The sequence below is a fragment of the Heterodontus francisci genome, chromosome 29 (assembly GCF_036365525.1).
Source record: "Heterodontus francisci isolate sHetFra1 chromosome 29, sHetFra1.hap1, whole genome shotgun sequence".
Lineage (NCBI taxonomy): Eukaryota > Metazoa > Chordata > Chondrichthyes > Heterodontiformes > Heterodontidae > Heterodontus > Heterodontus francisci.
This window is the reverse complement of record NC_090399.1, coordinates 8026949-8051292: the sequence shown is the minus strand read 5'-3', so window position 1 is coordinate 8051292 and position 24344 is coordinate 8026949. Positions and strand designations below refer to the sequence as shown.

The window sequence follows — 24344 nt, the reverse complement described above, 5'->3', positions numbered from 1 at the left end:
AATGGCTGTGCTACATACAGTTCAGGAAAAGATCCCCGAGACAATATGGTGGTTTCTCTGAGGGAGGCAGAATACTAATAGAACTGTATAATATTTACAAGCTACGGAAAATTGATATGTGAATAAGCAATTTCAAATAAACTCCAGAAATCTATCAAATTAATAAGATCAATTTGTTGGTATTAAGTCAGAAGCAATAACTTATTGAGTTCATATTGTTTTACAAGTACAGCTCTGGAGGACTTGTATGTTGTACTATATATTTTAAATGATCAGTTACTTTGAAAGTATTTTGACTTTTGTAGATTACATGAATAATTGATTTTTATTTTGAAATGTTTTTGTTCACCAGGTCAATTCCACATACGTGGACCTGATGATCCTGTTGTCGCCATTGTGGGTGAAGATGCTCTATTGGAATGTCAGCTTGTGCCAGATCTATTCATCAGTAACATGGTGGTGCAGTGGCTTAAATCAGGTCTCGATTCACCAGTACACATGTACAGAAATGGAGAAGATGATATTGTCGTTCAACACAAGAATTACAGAGGAAGGACTGAACTGATTAGAGAGGAACTGACTAAAGGAATCATTTCTCTCAGAATAAAGAACACAACAGTATCTGATGAAGGGGAATATACATGTTTAGTTGATGACAGAACTGATTCAGCAGAAGCTGCAGTTACACTGGAAGTTGCAGGTTAGTAAATATCTACCAACACATTAACAACTTGTAGAAGTGATGTGTTTAAACTCCTGTTTAAATTGCAAATAGATTAAAAATAGGTTTCTTTAGCAGTTGGTGCAATATTCATGTTAATGAATAATTCATGTCAATGTTAATTTCATATTCCTATGCTCCCAGTCATGAAGCTGCACTCAGGAGATGTGGGAGATGAACAGGCCGATTCTCGACCCACAGATCTTTGAGCACATTGGGCAGGATGTCCCACGAGGTAGTGGGATCCGGAGAGCAGGATTTTCTTCCTTTTCTTTCCTTCTCTGTCACCACTCTGTCTCATCATTAAGACTTTTTATTTGGACTCAAAGCATGATGCAGCTTGATGAACAAGTTGTCGCCAGTTTGAACGATTGGTAAAGCTCCTCCCAGTCATCAATGTCAATGCTGACACACTTCATGGAGAACTTCAGAGTGTCTTTGAAGCATTTGCTTTGTCCTCCCCGGAACACTGGCCTTTTGAGAGTTGAGAAAACAGGAGCTGGAGGGTAGACGGTTTTCGGCCATCCTGGACATAGTGTCCAATCCATTGAGGTGATTTTGCAGGAGTTTTACCTGAATGCTTGTGGTGCTGGCTTCAAGAAGGACACGAGCTTTTGTTCGACAGTCCTCCCATTGAACCCGGAGGATGTGGCAGAGACATTACTGATGAAATTTCTGATACACAGTCCAGATCTCTCTACACTACAGGAGTATGGGATAACAACTGCTCTGTACACTAGGACTTTTGTTGACTTGCGGAGGTCTTTGTTGTCAAACACTCGCTGCAGTAGTTTGTAGAAGGCTGAGCTGATGCAGCTGATCTGGTGTTGGATCTCCTGATCAATGGTGGTCTTTTGAGAGAGGTAGCTGTAAAGGTATGGGAAGTGCTCAACATAATCCAGAGTGTCTCCTTCAACATATATGGGAAGTGGAATATTTGGCCGACCAGGTGTGGGTTGATATGAGTTTTGGCAACATTCAAGTACAGGCCGAGTCTCTTGTATGTAGAATTGAAGAGATCGAGAGCAGCTGGCAAATCTGGTGCAGAGTGGGCAACGACACTGCAGTCATCCACAAACTGTAGATCATGTATGTCTGTGGTGGTCAGTTTAGTTTTGGCACAGAGATAACTGAGCTGAAAGAGTTTTCCATCTAGGCGGTATTTAATAATCACACCAGAGGGCAGCTGATCTTTGATCAAGTGAATAGTCACTGTCAGGTAGATTGTAAATTGTACGGGGTCTGTCACACAGCCTTGTATGACCCCGGTCTGGATTTTGAAGATGTCTGTTTCAGAACTCCCACACAAGACAGTTATATCATCATGGAGCAATTGCAGGATTGTGATGAAGTTTCTTGGACATCCAAATCTTTGAAGCACAATTCACAGAGCCTCGTGTGACTGACTCAGATTGATGAATGCACTGAAGAGTTTCTGGGGTTCTCAACATTTTTCTTGGATTTTTCTGGCAACAAAGACCATGTCGGAGGTTCCTCTGGAAGATCTAAAGCTGCATTGTGTCTCTGGGAGGATTTCATCAGCCACAGGAAGTAGGTGATTCTGGAGAATACGTGTCAGGATGTTCCCTGATCTGGACAAGAGGGAAATACCTCGATAGTTTGCAAAACATTATTTATCTTCCGTCTCGAAGATAGTTACAATTGTCGGCAGGGGTGGGAGGGTGGTTAGTGGGGAAGGAGGATGGGTTCATTTTACTCCCAGATCCATAGGATGAATGCATGGAGTCTTGATCTGAGCAAAAGCCCACCAGTCAATTAGAATATCATTGGGGCCGCAAGCCAAGAGTGACTTGGTTCCTGCACTACTGACTGAGCTGGCCAAGTCCTGAAGAACATATCTGCCAGACTGGGCCTGCAGCAGCAGGTGATGAGAGAACCAACAGGAGGGAAGGGCCTACCTGTCCTGGTCTTCACCAACCTCCTGGTTGGCAACTGCATCTGACCATGACAGCATTGGTAGGACTGACCTACAGGACCTGCAGAGTCCTTGTGGAGATTAAGTCCTGTCTTCACACTGACGATACCCTCCATCGTGTTGTGTGGCTCCACCACCATGCTAAATAGGATGGATTCTGAACAGATCTAGTAGCTCAAAACTGGGCATCCATGAGGCACTGTGGGCCATCAGCAGCAGCAGAATTGTATTCAGTCACAATCTGTAACCTCATGGCCCAGCATGTTCCTCACTCTACCATTACCATCAAGGAACAATCCTGGTTCAATGAGGAGTGTAGCAGAACCTGCAAGGTGCAGTTCAAAGGTATACTGAGAAATGAGGTATCAACCTGGTGAAGCTACAGCACAGGACTATGTGCATGCTAAAGAGTGGAAGCAGGTTGCAGTAGACAGAGCTAAGTGATCCCATGACCAACAGATCAGATCAAAGCTTTGCAATCCTGCCTCATCCAGTCATGAATGGTGGTGGTCAGTTAAAAACAGGAGCAGGAGGTTCCACAAACATTCCCATCCTCGAGGATGGCAGAGCCAATCATCACAGTGCAAAAGACAAGGCTGAAGCATTTGTAAATATCTTCAGCCATAAATACTGATGGATGATCCTTCTTGCCCTCCTGCTGAAGTCCCCAGCATCATCGATGCCAGTCAGCCATTTCAACTCACTCCACGTGATATCAAGGATCACCTGAGTGACTGAATACAGTAAAGACTATGGGCCCCAACAACATCCCAGATGTAGTGCTCCAGAACTAGTCATACCTCGAGATAAGCTGTTCCAGTACAGCTACAACTGACATCTACTCAACAATATGGAAAACTGTCCGGGTATGTCCGGACTACAAAAAACAGGACAAATTCAATCTGACCAATCAGTGACCTATCATTCTCCTCTCAATCATCAGCAAAGTGATGGAAGGTGTTGGCGACAATGTTATCAAGCAGCACTTACACAGTAATAACCTGCACACTAATGCTTAGTTTGGTTCCGCTAGGAAAACCAGCATGGATTTGTTAAAGGCCAATCATGTTTAATTCACATGCTGGAGTTTTTTGAAGAGGTAACACAAAGAGAGTTAATGAGGGCAATGCTGTTGATGTAGTTTGCACAGACTTCCAAAAGGTGTTTGATACAGTGCTGCACAATTGATTTGTGAGCAAAATTATAACTCATGGAATAAAAGGGACAGTGGCAAAATGGATAGGAAATTGTCTGAGTGACAAGAAACAGAGAGTAGTAGTTAATAGATATTCTTCATGCTGGAGGAAGGTTTGTAGTGGAGTTCCCCAGGGGTCAATTTTGGGATCCTTGCTTTTCCTGATAAATATTAATGACCTAGACACAGGGCACAATTTCAAAGTTTGTGGATGTTATGAAACTTGGAAACATTGTGAACTGTGAGGAGAACAGTGTAGAACTCCAAAAGGACATAGACAAGTTAGTGGAATGGGCAGACAAGTGACAGATGAAGTTCACTACAGAAAAATGTGAAGTGATTCATTTTGGTAGGAAGAACATGGAGAGACAATATAAAATAAAGAGTACAATTCTAAAAAGGGTGCAGGAGCAGAGGGACCTGGATGGATATGTACATAAGACATTGAAGGTGACAGGCCAGGTTGAGAGAGCAGTCAATAAAACATTTAGTATCCTGAGCTTTATTAATAGGGGTATAGAGTACAAGAGCAAGGAATTTATGTTGAACTTGTATGAGACACTAGTTTGCCCTCAGCTGGAGTATTACGTCCAGTTCTGGGTGCCGCATTTTAGGAAATAAATGAAGGTATTGATAGGAGCACAGAAAAGATTAACGAGAATGGTTCCAGGGATGTGGAACTTCAGTTATGAAGACAGATTGAAGAAGTTGAGATTGTTTTCCTTGGCGTAGAGATGGCTGAGAGGTGATTTGATAGAGGTATTGAAAATCATGAGGGGTCTGTTCAGAGTGGAGAGAGACAGACTGTTCCAACTCGTGAAAGAATCAGGAACAAAAGGGCACAGATTTGCAAAAGAAGCAAAAGTGACATGAGGACAAAGTTCTTCATACAGTGAGTGAAGATCTGGAATGCACAGCCTGAGAGTGTGGTGGAGGCAGGTTCAATCGAGGCATTCAAAAGGGAATTCAACTATTATCTGAAAGGGAAGAATGTGCAGTGTTTCGGGGAGAAGTCCGGGGAATGACATTAGGTGAATTGCTCATTCGGAGAGCTGGTACAGATATGATGGGCCTAATGGCCTCTTTCTGTGCTGTAACAAGTCTGTCACTCTGTGCCTACTTAACTCCGGAACTCATTACAGCTTTGGCCAAACATGGACAAAAGAGCTGAATTCCAGAGGTGATATGGGAATGACTGCCCTTCACATCAACACAGTATTTACCAAGTGTGGTATCGAGGAACCCTGGAAAAATTGAAGTCAGTGAAAATCGAGGAAGAACTCTTCACTGTTCGGAGGCTTACCCAGCATAAAAGAAGCTGGTTGTGGTTGCTGGAGGCCAATCACTTCAGCCCCAGGACATCACTGCAGGAGTTCCTCAGGGTAGTGTCCTAGACACAACCATCCTCACCTGCCTCATCAATGACGTTCCCTCCATCATAATGTCAGAAGTGGGGATGTTCGCTGATGATTGCACAATGTCCAGCACCATTTGCAACTCTTCAGATACTGAAGCAGTCTGTGTCCAGATGCAGCAAGACCTGGACAACATTTAGCTGAGGTTGGTAAGTGGCAAGTAACATTTGTGCCACACAAGTGCCAGGCAATGACCATCTCCAACTTCCCTTGATATTACCATCACTGAATTTTCCACCATCAACACCCTGGGGGTTACCATTGACCAGAAGCTCAAGTGCACTGGCTATATAAATACTGTGGCTACAAAAGCAGACCAGAGTCTGGTAATTCTGCAGCAAGTAACTCACCTCCTGACTCCTCAAAGCCTGTCCATCATCTACAAAGCACAACTCAGGACTGTGATGGAAAAACCTCCACTTGCCTGGATCCAACAATACTCAATAAACTCGACATCATCCAGGACAAAGCAGCCTGTTTGATTAGCAGCCCATCCAGCACCTTAAACATTCACTCCCTCCAGCACTGGAGCACAGTGGCAGCAGTGTGTGCCATGTACAAGATGCACTGTACCCACTCACAAAGCCTCCTTTGACAGCACCTTCCAAACCTGTGACCTCTGCCATCTGGAAGGACAAGGGCAGCAGATGCATGGGAACACCAGCACCTGCAAGTTCGCCTCCAAGTCTCACACCATCCTGACTTGGAACTATATCACTGTTCGTTCACTGTCACTGGGTCAAAATCCTGGAACTCCCTTCCGAACAGCACTGTGGGTACACCTACACCAGATGGACTGTAGCGATTAAAGACGGTGACTCACCACCAGCTTCTCGAGGGCAATTAGGGATGGGCAATAAATGCTGTCCTTGTCAGCGATGCTCATAACCCATAAACAAATAAATAAAACTCTCAGTGAAGGGAATGCCCATTCCTTACAATGCTACATGGGAACTCTTCACATTGGTTTCTGGGTCAGTCCTCTCTTCAGGAAATAACACTGGAAACCAGCCTCAATAACAATGGAAGTCTGCAGAAAGGAAAAACAATGTTGGCCCCATTCTATCTGGTGCCAGGTACTTGTCACTGCATTAAGCAAACTGAGTGGTTTACATTCAGGAGCATGCCAGTACTCCCCACTATCTCACTGTACAATATTGTAACCCAGAGGTTTACCAGTAGAAACCCTTGTGATCTGAACTAGTTAACATGTTTTTCCCACCTGTTCTCCCATGTGTTTCTCTAATCTTGGGTGACAGAAAAAAATCCATTAAATTTAATCAGGCCTCTCCTCTAAAAATGAGCTGAAAAGAAATAATAAACGACCGAGCTTTTTTGTGGACTGACTGATGTGTTTTCACATCCCTTTCTCTCTTTCTAACGTTTCAGTAAAGAATCGGACTGCCTGCAAATTAACTTTCAGCTCTGGACCAAGGGCTGTGTTTTCTATCCTCTGTTCAATATTTGACAGACTCCTGAACATGGGTTCATCCTTCATTCTGGCCCCAGGAAGCAGACTTGCCTGCAGGCCTGTTCACTAAACTGACTATCTCTGATCCTCCTTTGAGGTGTGGGTAGAAAGGGAACATTTCTTGCTCTTTTCCAAACAGAATGGAGGTCATCCTGACTAATGGGTCTGTGATTGGACAGTTGACCTTCATTGAATTAGTTTGCAGTTTGCTGAGTTCACATTCCACACACTGACTTGTGTGGCTTCAATCCCCATTCTTCAATGTCTGCAGTTTACATAGAATCAGAGAATGGTTACAGCACAGAAAGAGGCCATTTGGCCTATCGAGTCTGTGCCAGCTCTCTGCAAGAACAATTCATCTAGTTCCACACCCTGTCCTTACCCCATAACCCTGCACAGTTTTTATCTTCAGCTACTTCTCCAATTTCCTTTTGAAGGCCTCGATTGAATTTGCTTCCACCAAACTGTCAGGCAGTGCATTCCAGACCCCAACTACTCACTGTGTTAAAAAACTATATGAATTTACTTTTTGTTGAGACACAACTTTTAAATCAAATTCAAACCCAAAATTCTTTCACTGAAGAAAAATAAATGATTAAAAACTCTCAATGTGGCAGCAGCATTTACTCAGTCTGACACTGAATCATCATCTTAGAAATTGTGCTTAAAGACAGGAGTTGAACCCTCAACCCTCTCAGGAGTTTAAACTTGTGCTCTTTGGAAACCATCAGCCACGTTTATCTCAGTCTTTGTTATTTTAATATCTTTCATGTGATTCAGTGAAGAGTGCAGGAGGGCATGCCAGGAGCTGCACCAGGCATACCTCAAAATGAGGTGTTAATCTGGTGAAGCTACAACACTGGACTATCTGCGTGCCAAACTGTGGAAGCAGCATGCGATAGACAGAGATAAGCGATCCCATAACCAATGGATCAGATCTAAGCTCTGCAGTCCTGTTCCATCCAGCCATGAATGGTGGTGGACAATTAAACAACTAATTGGAGGAGGTGGCTCCACAAATATCCCCATCTCAATGATGGGGGAGCCCAGCACATCAGTGCGTAAGATAAGGCTGAAGCATTTGCAACAATCTTCAGCCAGAAGTGCCAAGTGGATGATCCATCTTGGCCTCCTCCTGAAGTCCCCAGCATCACAGATGCCAGACATCAGCCAATTCAATTCACTCACTCCAAGAAGTGACTGAAGGCACTGGATACCGCAAAGGCTATGGGCCCTGATAATATTCTGGCAATAGTACTGAAGACCTGTGCTCCAGAACTTGTCGCGCCCCTAGCCAAACTGTTCCAGGACAGCTACAACACTGGCATCTACCCTGCAATGTGGAAAATTGCCCAGGTATGTCCTGTACACAAAAAGCAGGACAAATCCAAGCCACGGTCAATTACTGCCCCATCAGTCTACCCTCAGTCATTAGTAAAGTGATGGAAGGTGTCATCGACAGTCCTATCAAGTGGCACTTGCTTAGCAATAATCTGCTCAGTGACATTCAGTTTGGGTTCCGCCAGGGCCACTCAGCTCCTGACCTCATTACAGCCGTAGTTCAAACATGGACAAAAGAGCAGAACTTTAGAGGTGAGGTGAGAGTGACTGCCCTTGACATAAAGGAAGCATTTGACCAAGTATGGCATCAAGGAGCCCTGGCAAAACTGGAGTCAATGGGAATTGGGGAAAGCTCTCCGCTGGTTGGAGTCGTACCGAGCGCAAAGGAAGGTGGTTGTGGTTGTTGGAGGTCAATCATCTGAGCTTCAGGAGTTCCTCAGGATAATGTCCTAGGCCCAACCTTCTTCAGCTGCTTCATCAATGATCTTCCTTCAGTCATAAGGTCAGAAGTGGGGATGTTTACTGATGATTGCACAATATTCAGCACCATTCACGACTCCTCAGATACTGATGCAGTCCATATAGAAATGCAGCAAGACCTGGACAATATCCAGGCTTGGGTTGAGAAGTGGCAAGTAACATTCGTGCCACACAAATGCCAGGCAATAACCGTCTCCAACAAGAGTGAATCTAACCATCTCCCTTTGACATTCAATGGCATTACGATCGCTAAACACCCCACCATCAACATCCTAGGGGCTACTATTGACCAGAAACTGAACTGGAGTAGCCACATAAATACCATGGCTACAAGAGCAGGTCAGAGGCTAGGAATCCTGCAGTGTGTAACTCACCTCCTGACTCCCGAAAGCCTGTCCACCATCTACAAGGCACAAGTCAGGGCTCTGATGAAATACTTGTCTGGATGGGTGCAGCTCCAACAACACTTGAAGCTCAACACCATCCAGGACAAAGCATCCCACTTGATTGGCACCCCATCCACAAACATTCACTCCCTCCACCACCAATGCACAGTGGCAACAGTGTGTACCATCTACAAGATGCACTGCAGCAATGCACCAAGGCTCCTTAGACAGCACCTTCCAAACCCATGACCTCTACCAACTAGAAGGACAAGGGCAGTAAATGTGTGGGAAAACCACCACCTGCAAGTTCCCCTCCAAGTCACACACCATCCTGACTTGGAACTATATCACTGTTCCTTCACTGTCACTGGGTCAAAATCCTGGAACTCCCTTCCGAACAGCACTGTGGGTGTACCTACACCTACATCAGCGGTTCAAGAAGGCAGCTCACCACCACCTTCTCAAGGGCAATTAGGGATGGGCAATAAATGCTGGCCTGGCCAGTGACGCCCACACTCCATGAATGAACATTAAAAAAAATTGAGATTACAGGCAGGGATTTTCATCTGTGGTTTGATCCTGGTAGAAGCGTGGCAGGGTGGGCACTGTGCTGATCCACTGCTAACACTGGTGAAATTTCCAGGGTTAACCTTCTGTAAATGTGTTATACAGGATTCCTGCCTGTGCTTGGGAGCTCACCATGGGGGTGTGGTTGTGAGAAATAGCTGCTGCTGCTGCTGGGGGAGATGGTGCCTGCAGAATCTTTCAGAGACAGACAGCCCCTGGGAGCTCAGCAACACTTTTCCAGGCACCAATAAATCGGAAAAACCTACCAATGTTTTAGTGTCAATTCAGCGTGAATATATTCTTTTGCCATCAGATTGTTTGCCTTCCTTAACAACACTGATAAATATGTCTTCAGTCCATCATTGCTGAGGTGGTAATGATGTAAAATGTGCCAGTTGATGGCACTGTGTCATTACCACCTGATTGGAACATACCTGATCGATATCCCAAGAGGACTGCTGGGTGGGCACTGCTACTGCTGCAGGTGTCTGACCCTAATATAGAAATAACCCCACACCCAGGACTTGGAATGGGGTCAGAACACAGAGAGCATGACAGGAGAAGTTTGAAAATCCATTGGCACCACCAGAATTATTACTCTAGTGTCTATAGGTATCATCTGCCTCCAAGTGTATGTATATTTGGTCAGTAATATATGGATTTTTATGGTCCATCGATTTTCTCCTTTATCTCCTCTTGAAGGTGTTTATGCCAGGCTGGAGTACAATCCCATTGGGATCAGGTGTCCTCTGTCACCTCACGCAGGTGGGAGTTAATCAGTCTGAACAACTGATTTCTGATTTACATTAATTATTTAATCATCACTGTTCTATAACAATATATTTTGAGATTCAGTTCAGAATCCCATTAAAGTCACATTATTCCAGGACTATGATTAAATATTTATCAATAACATTAAATGAATATTTCCCACAGGCTATAGGAAGTGTTCCTAACAATAGTTCTTTCTGAATCTATTCACTGTTGATTACAGGATTGGGGCGTAAGCCCTGGATTCAGATGAAACAATATCATAATAATGGAATCCAGCTTGTGTGTAAATCCAGTGGATGGTATCCTGAACCGGGGATACTGTGGATTAATGAGGATGGATATAATGTAATACAGGCTGAAACAAGATACCAGCAGGACTCTAATGGTCTTGGAGACATCCAGAGCAACATTGAAATAACAAAACAATCAACAAACAGCTTCAGGTGTCTGATATGGAGTGAACAGTTGAAAACAGAACAAGAAGCAATTATCAGGATATCAGGTTTGTAAAATTGATGTTTAATCATTAAAAAGAATGATGATTTAAATTCTTAGATTACAACAGTGATTACAATTCAGAAGTATTTCATTGGCTGTCAAGCGATTTGGGGCATCCGGAGATATTTATCAAAGTAATGAATGTGATTCATTCGTGATGCATTTTAGCTTCTGTCGTATACATTGAGTCCTGTCCAGAAAGTCTGAGTCAGTGTGTGAGCTGAACAAAAGTGACATCAGGTAAGATTTGATCAAGAGGAGCAGGAGTGGAGCCAGAGCGGAGTGGGAGAAAAAGCACAGCAGCAGTGCAGACTTCCCCAGAAAGTGTGAAAGTGAAAGTGGAGCGAGAACAACTCAACATAGGCAGAAATTGAAAGAGTGAGGTCAGAGTGAAGTCAGAATCAGTGCAGCGAGGAAGGAACAGCAGGATCCGAGGAAACTAACATCGAGAATGAGGGTAAGTATTGAGGAAAGGGTCTAAGATGAGGAACTAGACTAATTAACTCAGGTCTAAAAATAGTCAGGTTTTAGGAATTCAATCTTAAGTTTTTTTAAAGACTTTTATTTCTGATAAGTTTAGTCAGTACTCTAACAAATAGAAGGGCATCTCAGTCCCTTGGATGCACATCCTGTTCCATGTGGGAATCCACATATGCAGGAAGTGTTGTCAGCTGGAGGAGTTTGAGCTCTGGGTTTCGGATCTGGAGCAGTAGCTGGTGTCACTGCGGTGCATCCGTGAGACTAAGATAGCACGTTTCTAGAGGTAGTCACCTTGCAGTTTACAGGTGTGCAGGCAGAGAGGGACAGGGTGATCACCAGACACAAAATCAGGACCAGGCAGGAAGTGCCAGAGTCCCCTGAGTGCATCTTGCTCTCTAATTAGTATTTGAATACTGGTAAGGGTGATTGTTCCTCTGGGAATACAGCCAGAGACAAGTCCACAGCACTACAGGTGGCTCAGTTGTACCAGGGAGCAGGAGGATGATTGGGACAGTAACAATGATAGGGGATTCTATAGTTAGGGGAACAGACAGACATTTTTACATCTCGAGTTGTGAATCCAGGATGATATGTTGCCTCCCTGGTGCTAGGGTCCAGAATGTCACTGAGTCGCTGCAGAACATTCTGAAGGAGAACGGTGAACAGCCAGTTGTCGTAGTCCATATCGGTACCAACAACATAGGTAGAAAGTGGGCTGGAGTACTGCAGGAAAATTTTAGGGAGCTCGTAAAAATATTAATAAGCAGGACTAGCAAGTAGATCCTCCAAGGTAGTATTTCCATGTGCTAGTGAGTATAGAAATAGGAGGATGGAGCAGATGAAGGTGTGGCTGGAGAGATGGTGCAGGAGGGAGGGCTTTAGATTCCTGGGACATTGGGACCAATTCTAGAGGAGGTGGGACCTGTACAGGGCGGACGGCTTGCACCTGAACAGAGCCAGGACCAATGTCCTCGTGGGGTGATTGGCTAGTGCTATTGAAGTGGGTTTAAACTAACCTGGTAGGGGGATGGGAACCAGGAGATGATATTGGAGAGGATGAACAAGGTGCACAAATGATTGGGAGAAGCATATGGCACTAGAGTAGGAAATAGTAAGATATTAGATGTGATGAGAGTAAGAGGGGATGCAATAATGTCTAAATTAGGTTTACAGTGCATGTATGTAAATACACAAAGTGTGGTCAATAAGGTTGGTGAGCTGCAGGCGCAGATTGCCACATGGGAATATGGTGTTGCGGCATTAACAGAGACTGAATTCAAAAAAGGGTGGCACAGTGGCGCAGTGGTTAGCACCGCAGCGTCACAGCTCCAGGGACCCGGGTTCGATTCTGGGTACTGCCTGTGTGGAGTTTGCAAGTTCTCCCTGTGTCTGCGTGGGTTTTCTCCGGGTGCTCCGGTTTCCTCCCACAAGCCAAAAGACTTGCAGGTTGGTAGGTAAATTGGCCATTATAAATTGTCACTAGTATAGGTAGGTGGTAGGGAAATATAGGGACAGGTGGGGATGTTTGGTAGGAATATGGGATTAGTGTAGGATTAGTATAAATGGGTGGTTGATGGTCGGCACAGACTCGGTGGGCCGAAGGGCCTGTTTCAGTGCTGTATCTCTAATCTAATCTAATCTCGGGATTAGGTACTAAATATTCCTGGATAGAAGGTAGTCAGGAAAGATAGAGAAGGAAAGAAAGGAGGAGGGGTGGCTGTAATGAGAGAAGGTTAATGAGGGAGGTATAATTGTTTGATAAGTTGTCACATATTAGGCTTGTCAGCAAACTTGAAGCCAGTGGCAGCGTGGATACAAAACTGAGTGACAGGAAACAGAGAGTAGTAGTGAATGGTTATTTGTTGGACAGAAGCAAGGTATGCAGTGGGGTTCCCTAGGGGCCGATGTTAGGACCCCTGCTTTTCTTGTTATATACTATTGACCTAGACTTGGGTGTACAGGGCACAAGTTCAAAATTTGCAGGTGGCACAAAACTTGGAAATATTGTGAATTGTGAGGATGATAGTGATAGACTTCAAGAGGACTTAGACAGGCTGGTGGAATGGGCAGACACATGGCAGATGAAATTTGATGCAGAGAAGTGATACATTCTTGTAGGAAGAATGAGGAAGGCAATCTAAAATAAAGGATACAAATTTAAAGAGGTTGCAAGTGCAGCGAGACATGGGGTATATGTGACAAATCATTGAAGGTGGCAGGGCAGGGTGAGAAAGTAGTTAAAAACGTATATGGGATCTTGGGCTTTATAAATCGTGGTATAGAGTATAAAAGCAAGGAATTTATGATAAACTTGAATAAAACACTGCTTTGTCATCAACTGGTTTATTGTGTCCAATTCTGAGCATCGCACTTTAGGAAGGGTGGGAAGGATTCAGAGAGGGTGCAGTAAAGATTTACAACAATGGTTCCGGGAATGAGGGACTTCAGTAATGAAGATAGATTGAAGAAGATGGGGTTGTTCTCCTCAGAGAAGAGAAGATTGAGAGGAGATTTGATAGCGATGTTCAAAATCCTGAGGAGTCTGAGAAGAGTGGATTGGGAGAAACTGTTCCCATTGACAGAAGGGTCGAGAACCAGAGGACACCAATTTAAGCTGATTTACAAAAGAACCAATGGCGACATGAGGAAAAACATTTTTACGCAACAAATGGTTAGGATCTGGAATGCACTGCCTGAGAGTGTGGTGGGGGCAGATTCAATCATGGATTTCAAAAGGGAATTGGATAATTATCTGAAGAGAGAATATTTGCAGGGCTATGGAGCAAAGGCACAGGAGTGGGACTCAATGAGTTGCTCTCGTAGAGAGCCAGCATGGATATAATGGGCTGAATGGCCTCTTTCTGTGCTGTAACAATTCTATGGTAACATAGTAAATAGTGATGAGGATAAGAGACTTCAGGAGGACATAGACAGACTGGTGAAATGGGCAGACACATGGCAGATACAACTGAATATAGATAAGTGTAAAGTGATGCATTTTGGGAGAAATAACATAGAGAAGAAATATAATGGTAATATAATGGTACTATTTTGAGGGGATTGCAGGAGCAGAGGGATTGAGGATGTGTATTTACAAATCCTTGAAGATGACAGAGAAAGTTGTTAAGGTAGGTTAAAAAACATATGGAATACTTGCTTTGTAAATAGGACATTGCATACACAAACAAGGAAGTCATGCTAATCCTTTACAAATCAGTGGTTAGGCCTCAGCTGGAGTCTGGTCAGCACAATTCTTATGTCAAGAAGGATGTCAAGGCCTTGGAGAGGGTACAGACTAGGTTTACCAGGATGATACCAGGGATGTCTAAATCTCTCATTCTGACCCCACCTAATACTTTATTATTTCATACTCTTGTATTATCTGTCTCTTCCAATTCTCTGTACCTTGGTGTTCCTCTCCTGTATTATCTCCTGGTTCCCACACCCCTGCCAAGTTATTTTATTCTCTCCCCACTAACAGTTGCAAATCGCCCTGCAAAGAAATTTGTCCCAGCTCTGTTCAGGTGCAACACGTCTGGCTGGTACAGATCTCATCTTCTCCAGAACTGGTCCCAGTGTCACAGGAATCTAAAGCCTTCCCTCCTGCACCATCTTTCCAGTCACACATTCATCTGCTCTATCCTGCTATTTCTGTACTCACTTACATGTGCTACTGCTTTTGAAGTCCTGCTTGCTAATTTCTTTCACAGCTCCCTAAACTGTTTCTGCAAGACGACATCCCTCTTCTAACCTATGTTGTTGGTACCAATGTGGACCACACTGCTGGCTGTTCACCCTCCACCCTCAGGGTGCTCTGCAGCCATTCAGTAACATCCTTGACACTGGCTGTAGCTTTCTTGCTACTTTCAGGATTAAATTTAATCCAACAAGGGTGACTCGTCCATGACTACAACAAACCACTGTGAGTACAGATATATATTGGTTATATGTACAGCAGATTTATTAATTAAGTGGCGCAGTGGTTAGCACCGCAGCCTCACAGCTCCAGGGACCCGGGTTCGATTCCGGGTACTGCCTGTGTGGAGTTTGCAAGTTCTCCCTGTGTCTGCGTGGGTTTTCTCCGGGTGCTCCGGTTTCCTCCCACAAGCCAAAAGACTTGCAGGTTGATAGGTAAATTGGCCATTATAAATTGTCACTAGTATAGGTAGGTGGTAGGGAAATATAGGGACAGGTGGGGATGTTTGGTAGGAATATGGGATTAGTGTAGAATTAGTATAAATGGGTGGTTGATGTTCGGCACAGACTCGGTGGGCCGAAGGGCCTGTTTCAGTGCTGTATCTCTAATCTAATCTAATCTAATCTAATCTAATTAGTTAACATCCAGTACAAAGAAGTAATAGTCACAGTCTGTTCCTCAGGGGGGTGGGGGGAAGGGGGGTGTGAGGGGGGGTGGGGGAAGGGGGTGCGATGGGGGTGGGGGGAAGAGGGTGTGAGGGGGGTGTAGAGATATATATTGGTTATAAGTATAGCAGATTTATTAAGTAGTTAACATCCAGTTCAAAGAAGTAATACTTAGACCATAGTCACAGTCTGTTCCTCAGACCTTCAGTGGTAGCCCTCCGAGTGACTGTGGTACGGTCTCTCTTTCTCTTGCTGTGTTCTGTTGAATGAAGATTCTCTTTCTTCCTTTAGGTTTTTGTGCTGCTTCTCATCTTCAATATCTGTTCTTTTATATCCTTTTTCTCCTTTGAGCCAACTGACAATCACCTGGGCTATCTCACTCACACTCTTTAATAATCATTTTTTGAACCTTTAACATTAAATTCCATACTTAATCCTCTGGTATCACTTTATTCCATCTTCTTGTAACTTCGTTATTCCTTATCTAGGATCTTCATGCAAACAGTTTTTACATGAGTTACAGCAATGTATTTTACTCTAGTGATAATGGATCTCAAACTTTAAACCTTCTGTTTCAATTGTAATGTAATTAATGTTCTGTCTTTCATTATCTGTTTGTTTCAGACATCCCACTACTTAAACACATTCTTGTATATTTGCTCAAGGTTCTGTTCCTTGCTGCCAGCTTGTGTTGAACATAACCTTGCCTCAGCACATTCCTTTTTGCTTTTAACTTCTTCAAGTTGGCTTAAATTTACCATCATGCTTTGCTTCTCGGCCGAGTATCATGTTTAATTGAGCTTCCACATATTATAGTTACTTTAACAATATTATAAAGCATTATTATCTTCATAATCACTTCTAATTAAGCTTACATATTTTAAGACATTACACCATACAGTATACAGATTTAATATTATACCAAGTAGTGAACTCTATCTTACAATATCCCCACCTTGAGGGCAAGGCATTTATGCCGACCCTTTAAAATGAAATTCTTGTGTACTTTGAACTTCCATATTTACCTATTTCCAAGAGATTTTGTGCTGTGATCATGTTTAATTGTGATCTTGTCTGGTGTACCAGGTGCTTCGAGTAGCAAGTGTACAGCAGTGAGCATATTAGCACCAATAACAGGGTTATAACCAATATGTGTGAAATTATTCTAATCCAGGGGTGATTTTCCATGTTTATCCCTATTTCCCACCAATGTGTTGAATCCTCCACCCCTGGAATTTCCTTGGCTATAGCTTTATTTCCTTGATCTAGAATGTAATAATGGTGTTGGGAGGTGTTCATTTGACTTATTAATGTTGTTAAGGCTTTAGGTAGTTCAGGGATGCCATACCCAAATCTCGTGACTGTCATGCAGGCCTCCACCTGCCAAGAATGAGGCATATTAATTTTGTCATATGAACATTGATTTCAAACTGTGCTGGGAAGAAGAGAAGGCCTGTTACAAAGGCTACCAGACTCTTGGCTGAAAAACATTTGCATACTAACAGACAGTGTTTGTGGAGATGAAGGACTATGCCCTGCTCCAATTACTTCAAATGGATTTTGATCACCAGACAGTGAAGGGTTAAGGAAGCACATTCCAGGGCCTGCTAAGGTGACACAATTCATAAGGGCCAGGGCTGGTTAGACCAGCTGGTCACATGACTAATTGGCTGGTCCAGGGTTTTTTTGAACTAGCCACAGAGAGTTTGAAGTCATAAAGACTGTTTGCTCCTGGACTGAGAAGACCTCTCCTGTCTGCTCCCATCTCTTTCTCACAAGCCTCAGGACCCACTGAAGACACGTGAACCTCAAGAGAGAAAAGTCTCCTACATTACACAAGGTTTAAGAATAATACTGGGCCCCAACGAAAAGCATGTCCTACCTGCAATCGAGGACTCTACAGCAAGCTTAAAGGACAGTGTCATGCTAGACCCCCACCTGCTAAGAATGAGGCATATTAATTTTTCCATATGAACATTAAACTTCAAACTGTTGCTGAAGTAAAGAAAGCACTTGTTTGAAAAATCACCAGGCCCTTGGCTGGAAAAACATTTTTTGCATACTAACAGCCTGTGCACGGAAGGACAAAGGGGCTAGTCCCTGCTCCAATTTAACCCACAATGGACTTTGAGCACCAGGTGTTGTGTGTAAGAAGAGACATTCCAGTGTCAGCTCAGACCAGAGAATCCACAAACAGATGTGGTCAGACCAGCTAGTCACATGACTAACCTGCTTCGCAACCTGGGTTTTTCTGAATTGTACAAACAGTTTGAACTGAGAGTATCTGTTTCCTTCTGCACTGAAAAGATCTCTCCTGGCTGGCTCGCCACAGCCTCTCCTGTCTGCTTCCATCTCTTTCTCATGGAACTCCAAATCCTCTGAAGACACATGAACGCCAAGACAGAAAAGTCTCCTCCAGTGAACGAGGTTTAAGAAAAATACTGGGCAGCAATGAAAAGCAAGATCTACCGACAATCAAGGACTCTACAGTAAGCTTGAAGATCCGTAACAAAAAACCATCTTCAGAGTTGCCTCAAACTTTTCCACTTTATTTCTTCTGCTCTTTTCTGTCTCTATCTGCATATGTGTATCGCATATGCATGCTAGTGTGGGTGCGTCGTGTATCCGTAGGTGTTCACCGAATTAGAGTTTAAGTTTAATAAATTTCAACTTTTTTGCTTTAAACCTAAGAAAAACTGTTTGGCTAGTTCTTTGCCTTATAATTGGAAAGCGGTGAATATGTATTCACCAAGGGGGAGCTAAAAACACGGTGTGTTTAAAATTAAACCCTGTTACAGTAAGACTTGGTGAAGACTGAGAGGGAACCCTGGACCCCTTTCTCACCTGTCGTAACAGAAATTTAGGGCTACCGTCCTGGATTTTACCCACAGACAAACGAGAGTAATTGGAAGTGGGAAGCCAAATTGTTACCAATCAAAAAAGAGCAAGATTTCAATACAGGTTTTCTTGTGGTTGTGTGTGCTAGAATACGAACATGTCTGCAGCTGAAGCTAGTAGCTCCCCAAGCCAGGGTGAAGTAACCTGGGATAAGTTAAAAACACTGTCTATGGAGAAGTTGAGAATAATGGCTGAGCAGTGTGGGATCACTGTATGTGGCAAGGCTAGGATATCTGAACTCCTAAGACTAGTGGCCAACCATTTTTCCCTTGAATTTGAAGAAGCAGGAGCAGTGTTGGAAGTAGACTCTGACAGGGTATTGCTAGCAAAGATACAATTAGGACAAAAGAAACTTGAATTAGAAGAGAGAGAAAGAGACAGGAGAGGGAGAAAGAAAGAGCCTTCCAGAAAGAATGTGAAGAAAGATAGCTGAAGCAGCTTGAGTTAACTAGGGTGCAACAGAGTAAACCCAGTGAAAGCTTGGCCAATATGGAGGAGCGTAATTCAGGGCTGCGTACAGAATTGTTATCTGTAAGTTGCGATCTCTACTAATTCCAAAATTCAATGAGGGAGACGTAGAAGTGTTTTTTGTGTCTTTTGAGAAACTGGCAAGGCAGCTAAAATGGCCAGCTGAAACCTGACCTCTTTTATTACAAAGTAAGCTAACTGGAAAAACCCATGAGGTTTATTCCCTGTTGCCAGATGAGAGTTCATCTGACATCTGACCAAATGTGCTATCCTTGGGGCATATGAATTAGTACCTGAAGCCTATTGCCAAAAGTTTAGAACCCTCAAGAAGCAAACTAATCAAACTTATCTGGAGTTTGAAATAAGTAAGCAGCTGGCTTTTGACCAGTGGCTGAGGGCTCTTAAAGTACAGCTCAGCTATGAGAATCTCAGAAGTAATTCTGTTGGAGGAATTTAAACACTCTCTCCCACTCTCCATCAAGACCCTTGTAGAGGAGCAGCGGGTTCAGAGAGCTCGGCAAGTGGCTGTTTTAGCTGATGAGTTTGCTTTAATTTATAAGTCAGTTACCCAGGGGAGAATCCTTCCTAGTCACCCCCACAAATCCAAAAAGGACAAAGGGTGGGAAGGTGACAGGAGCCCAAGCAGTCCTGGGAGAGAAAGAAAAGCAGGAGACACAGTGGGGCCTCCTCTAGCCAACAAAGAAGGTGCTGTGAGCAGAAGTGAGACCCAGAGACCTGTGTGCTTCCATTGTAATAAGGCAGTGCATCTAAAAGCTGACTGCTGGAAACTAAAGGGAAAACCTGTAGAGTTAATCAGGACACACCTGCTCAGTGAAGAAGGAACCATGATGGGAAGCAAAGCAGAACAAGCTGTGGCTTAACTGCAGTAAGAGTGAGACCCAGGAGGCTTACTACTACAGATACAGGGAAAGTTAATAGGATTCCTGAAGGCTATCAGGGTTTTATGTTTGAAGGGAAAGTAACCCCATACCCCTCGATTGGCGCAAGCAAGCCCATGGTAATTCTCAGAGACACAGGGGCCACTAGATCCCCTTTACTAGGAAAAGGCCTGACCTTTCCCCCAGAGAGTGCAGTGAACACCACAATGGTGGTGAATGGTATTGGAGGGCAGTGTATGCTTGTACCTGTACACCGGGTTCACCTGGAGTGCGACCTAATTTCGGGACCGTACGGATTGTCCCTAGTTTGCCTGTGGACGGTGTTGACCTCCTCCTATGTAATGATCTGACGGGGGTGAAGGTGGTAGTTTTCCCAGTAGTGAAAAAAAGACCGCAGGAGGTCAGAGAGACAGGGCAGTGACAGGAGACGGTCTCCTGTAGTTTCCCTGAATGTGTAATGAGTGAGGCCGTGATCAAACCAGCTCCCTCAGAGGAGACTGCATTGGCTCTGTAGTCAAATGACAATGAGGTCTGTCTGTCCAAGACTTTCTTTGGAAATTTGGAAGAACCAGGAAATGAATTAAATAAATTTTCCCTCGCTGAGGCTCAGCGAGCTGACCTGGTATTGTGAAAGTTAGAACAGGCTGTGCACTCTGAAAGTGAAACAGAGGGAGTCCCTGATTGCTACTGTTTAAAGAATGAGGATACTGATGAGGAAATGGAGTTCTCCTCACAGACCTGAGAGCAAAGAGTGGACAGCGGTTCACCAGTTCGTGGTGCCACAGAGGTAACGGGGAGAAATATTAAGAAGGGCCCACGAGACTACAGTGGCTGTACATGCCGGTATACGAAAGAACAAAGGCCACATAAGACAGCAGTTTGATGGCCAAAACTGCACAAAGATGTGATGGAGTACTGCAGGAGTTGCCACATGTGCCAGGTCGAGAGAAAATATAAGATACAGCAAAAAAACATGCATTTCTCTCATTCATTCCATTCATTCATAAATCCTAAAACTTATTACAGCCTGTCTTTTCTTGGTGCCAGTGCAGCTTTAATTGCCAATTTTTGGCATCCCAATAAACATGTGGCTTTTTGGGGACATTGTTCTTCAGTTTGCCCATTCCATGTCTCCCGAGGGTCTTTGTTCCTGTTGAGGTCTGAAAAGTGTTGTGATGGGGGCGGGGGGTAGATTTAATTAGCCCTAAACTGGAATTTGTTTCCTCAGGAGAGTCAATAGTGGGTGGGTCTATCCTGAACTCTCTTTTTTAGTGCTTTGCTGAGTCATGAAAAGGCTTTTGACTTTAGGGGGATGGGTAGTTCTCTTTTTTTTGACAAGGGGGATGGGGAGCGGGGAACACTGAGCAGGGAGCGAGGAACACTGAGCAGAGAACACTGAGTGGGGAGTGGGGAACAATGAACGGGGAGTGGAGAAAACTGGATATACTGGGATAGTGGGGGAAGAGATACAGAGAAGGTGGGGTGAGAAGGAGACAGAGAGAGGGGTGAGAGGGAGACCAAGAGACACTGAGACAGCAAGGGGAGAGGGCAGGGAGAGAGTCAAGAGTCATTTACAAGGAGGCCATTCTATCCATCGAGCCCATGCTGGCTCTCCACAGAGCTATGCAGTCAGTCCCACTCCCTGGCTCGATCCCTGTAGCCCTGCAAGTCTATTTCTCTCAGGTGACCATCCAACTTCGTCTTGAAGTCACTGATCATCTCCACTTCCACCACCCTTGTGGGCAGCAAGTTCCAGGTCATTACTACCCTTAAACTCTAATACAGTTCATGCCTTCGAATATTCAACACACCCATGCGAGCATGCTCACACAATACACACGTGCAATTAGGGACAGAAAAGAGGAGAGGAAAGTATAGTAGAGAGGGGTTTGAGGCAATTTAAGAAGAGTTTCTTGTTTACTGTGCTTCGAGCTCACTTGATTATAGCAGGTGTTGCTTTTCGTTGGGGCCCAGTATTCTTAAACCTTGTTCATGTAGGAGATTTTTCTCTCTTTGAGGCTCGTGTTTTCACAAGATTCAGTTCCCTGAGAGATGAACAGGCGGACAGGAGAGAAGGTAAGGTAATTCTTGTTTCAGTTCCAGGAGCACATGGCTTTCTCAGTTCAGATTCTGTTTTTCCAATTTAAAACTCCCCTAGTTGGCCCGCCGGTGGTCACGTGACCAGCTGGTTTGACCAGGTCTCTTCTTTGTATTGAGGCAGGGACTGGTTCCTCATTGTTCCAACACCATCTGTTACTATGCAAATGTCTTTCTAGTCAGGGGCTTGCAATTTTAAGTTTTAACGTTCATGTGAAAAAATAATGTGTGCCTCAGTCTGGGGAGGTGGTGGTGGGGCGGGGCTAGCTTGCCTGACACCTTACACTGAATACACACTCCATATCCCTCTTTTATTTCTCACATGGAAACTCTTCCACAGCCTGATCCCCCTCGTATGTTGTGTATAAGTTATTGTGTCTCATTGACCTTTTGTGTCCACCAAGAATCTGAGGTTCTGATCCATAGATTACCAGTGGGACACATTCACCTCCTTTGTCCAGAGTACAGCGAGTAATGATGGTCCTGAATGTTATCGTTGTGTTTATTGCATTCACCATCTTTCCAAGTATCAATACAAACATGCAGGTCCACATTTACACCTGTACGTAGAGCAAACGTAACATCTTAATAATCCTTAACTGTTTTCATCTGATTAATATGGAACCACCTCAATTTTGTTTGTTTTTTTTGGACTGTGTGACATGTTCAATAAGTATACAGCTGGGTTTAATGTGTCAATTACAGTGTGGGGGTCGACCCAGTTCACATCAAAAGAGTGTTTTTCAGGGAGAAACGTTGTAACATTACTTGGTCTCTAACCCCATATTCGAATGGTTTGACTTTCTTGTCAAAACATTGTTTAACTTGATTTTGTGACCTTCCCACGTTTTCTGTCACCAGTCTGTTCACTTTTTCCACATAGTCTATCATTGTCTGCAATCACGTCTGACAGCACGACTGTAATTTTAATGGTGTTCTATTCTCCAGAGTTACATGTCCCGGTATCCGCATTTTTCTCCCAGTCAAAGCCTCATATGGACTTATCCCCATTGCTTTGTGAGGGGATATCAAACATTGAGGCATCATGTCAGCACATTGAGTGGGCTGTTCTGTACACAATTTGCTAACATGGTTTTTGAAGTTCGATTATCCCTTTCCACAATCCCTGATGATTGTGGGTGGTGAGCAATGTGCAATTTCTGCCTTATTTAGAGCATGTCCTGCAGGGAGTAAAAATTTCCCAGTAAAGTGTGGATCCTGGTCACTATCCACCTGTATCAGTATTCCCCACCTACAGAACACATCACTCAAAATGATTCTTGTGACCGTACATGCTTTATTGTTCCTGGTTGGGAAGGCCTCTATCCATTTTGTAAATTGGTCCACCTCCACAAGACCATACTTATGGATTCCCTGAGACTTTGTAAAGGGACCAATAAAATCAATCTGTAAGTGTGTCCATGGGCCATCAGGAGGAGGTTGTGACCAGTGTTAGGGTGTGATTAGAACAGGAAGGAGGATTAATTTGTAAACACAGTCGGCATCTATTGACATATTGTTCTACATGTTGTTCCATTTCCAGAACCAACAGGCACAGGTTAGCTTTTGTAGTGTAATATCAGCTGAATAATGTCCAGCCGTTGGGTGAGAATGAAAGAGGACTAATATCTTCTCTTTAAGTTGAGGAGGAATGTAAACTACCAAAGAATCATCCTTATTTTTAATCATTAACAGGGAGGGGCTTCCTTTATTGTGGTTCTGAAACACTGTGGAGTTTGCCCAGCAGGTGGACTGTGGTAGTGGACACCACTGTTGGTGCCATTCTATGACCTGACCATATGGAGTGAACAAAGTTTGGAGTTCTGTCAAATTGATAGTTTTTGTAGCGACTGTTACAACAGGTACCTGGGATCTAGATTTATCCATCATCCACCCTGATAATGATAATCCATTCTCTGTGGATTCCTCAACAAGTCAGTCGGCTCCATTGTTACCCTGGCTGTTTGGTGATGAATCTTTCCAATGGGTTGTTACCTTTCCTACATGACGGGGTGGGGGGAACTTGTTCCTGGAGAACTTCCCATAGATTACGGAGGAGACCAGAATGTAATAAAGGATTACCATCTGATGGACAATAATCATTTTTGTGGTACAGGAGCAAGGCCGTATCTCCATTGTAACTATCAGACCAAATATTAATTGTTTGCAATGCTGTGTATTGGACAGTGAGGATGACAGCTATCAGCTCTGATTGTTGACATGAATGGGTGGGAACTTGGAAATCCCATTGTCCAATCAGGCGCGTCTATGTGAACTATGACATACTGGTTTTGGGATGGCCATCAATGTAGTCGGGACGAGCCGTCCACATACATGTTCCAGGCTTCCGGAATAG

General features: G+C 43.9%; 1 protein-coding gene across 1 annotated transcript in view; it reads left to right on the top strand.

The window, feature by feature from the left end:
- The first annotated feature begins 367 nt into the window (after positions 1 to 367).
- Positions 368 to 24344, top strand: part of LOC137346098 (butyrophilin subfamily 3 member A1-like) — an 84256-nt gene continuing 60279 nt past the window's right edge. The window contains exons 1-2 of the mRNA XM_068009394.1: positions 368 to 700; positions 10507 to 10788. Coding sequence (XP_067865495.1) covers positions 454 to 700; positions 10507 to 10788 — 529 coding nt within the window. The 5' untranslated portion in view covers positions 368 to 453. The remainder of the gene's footprint in view (positions 701 to 10506; positions 10789 to 24344) is intronic.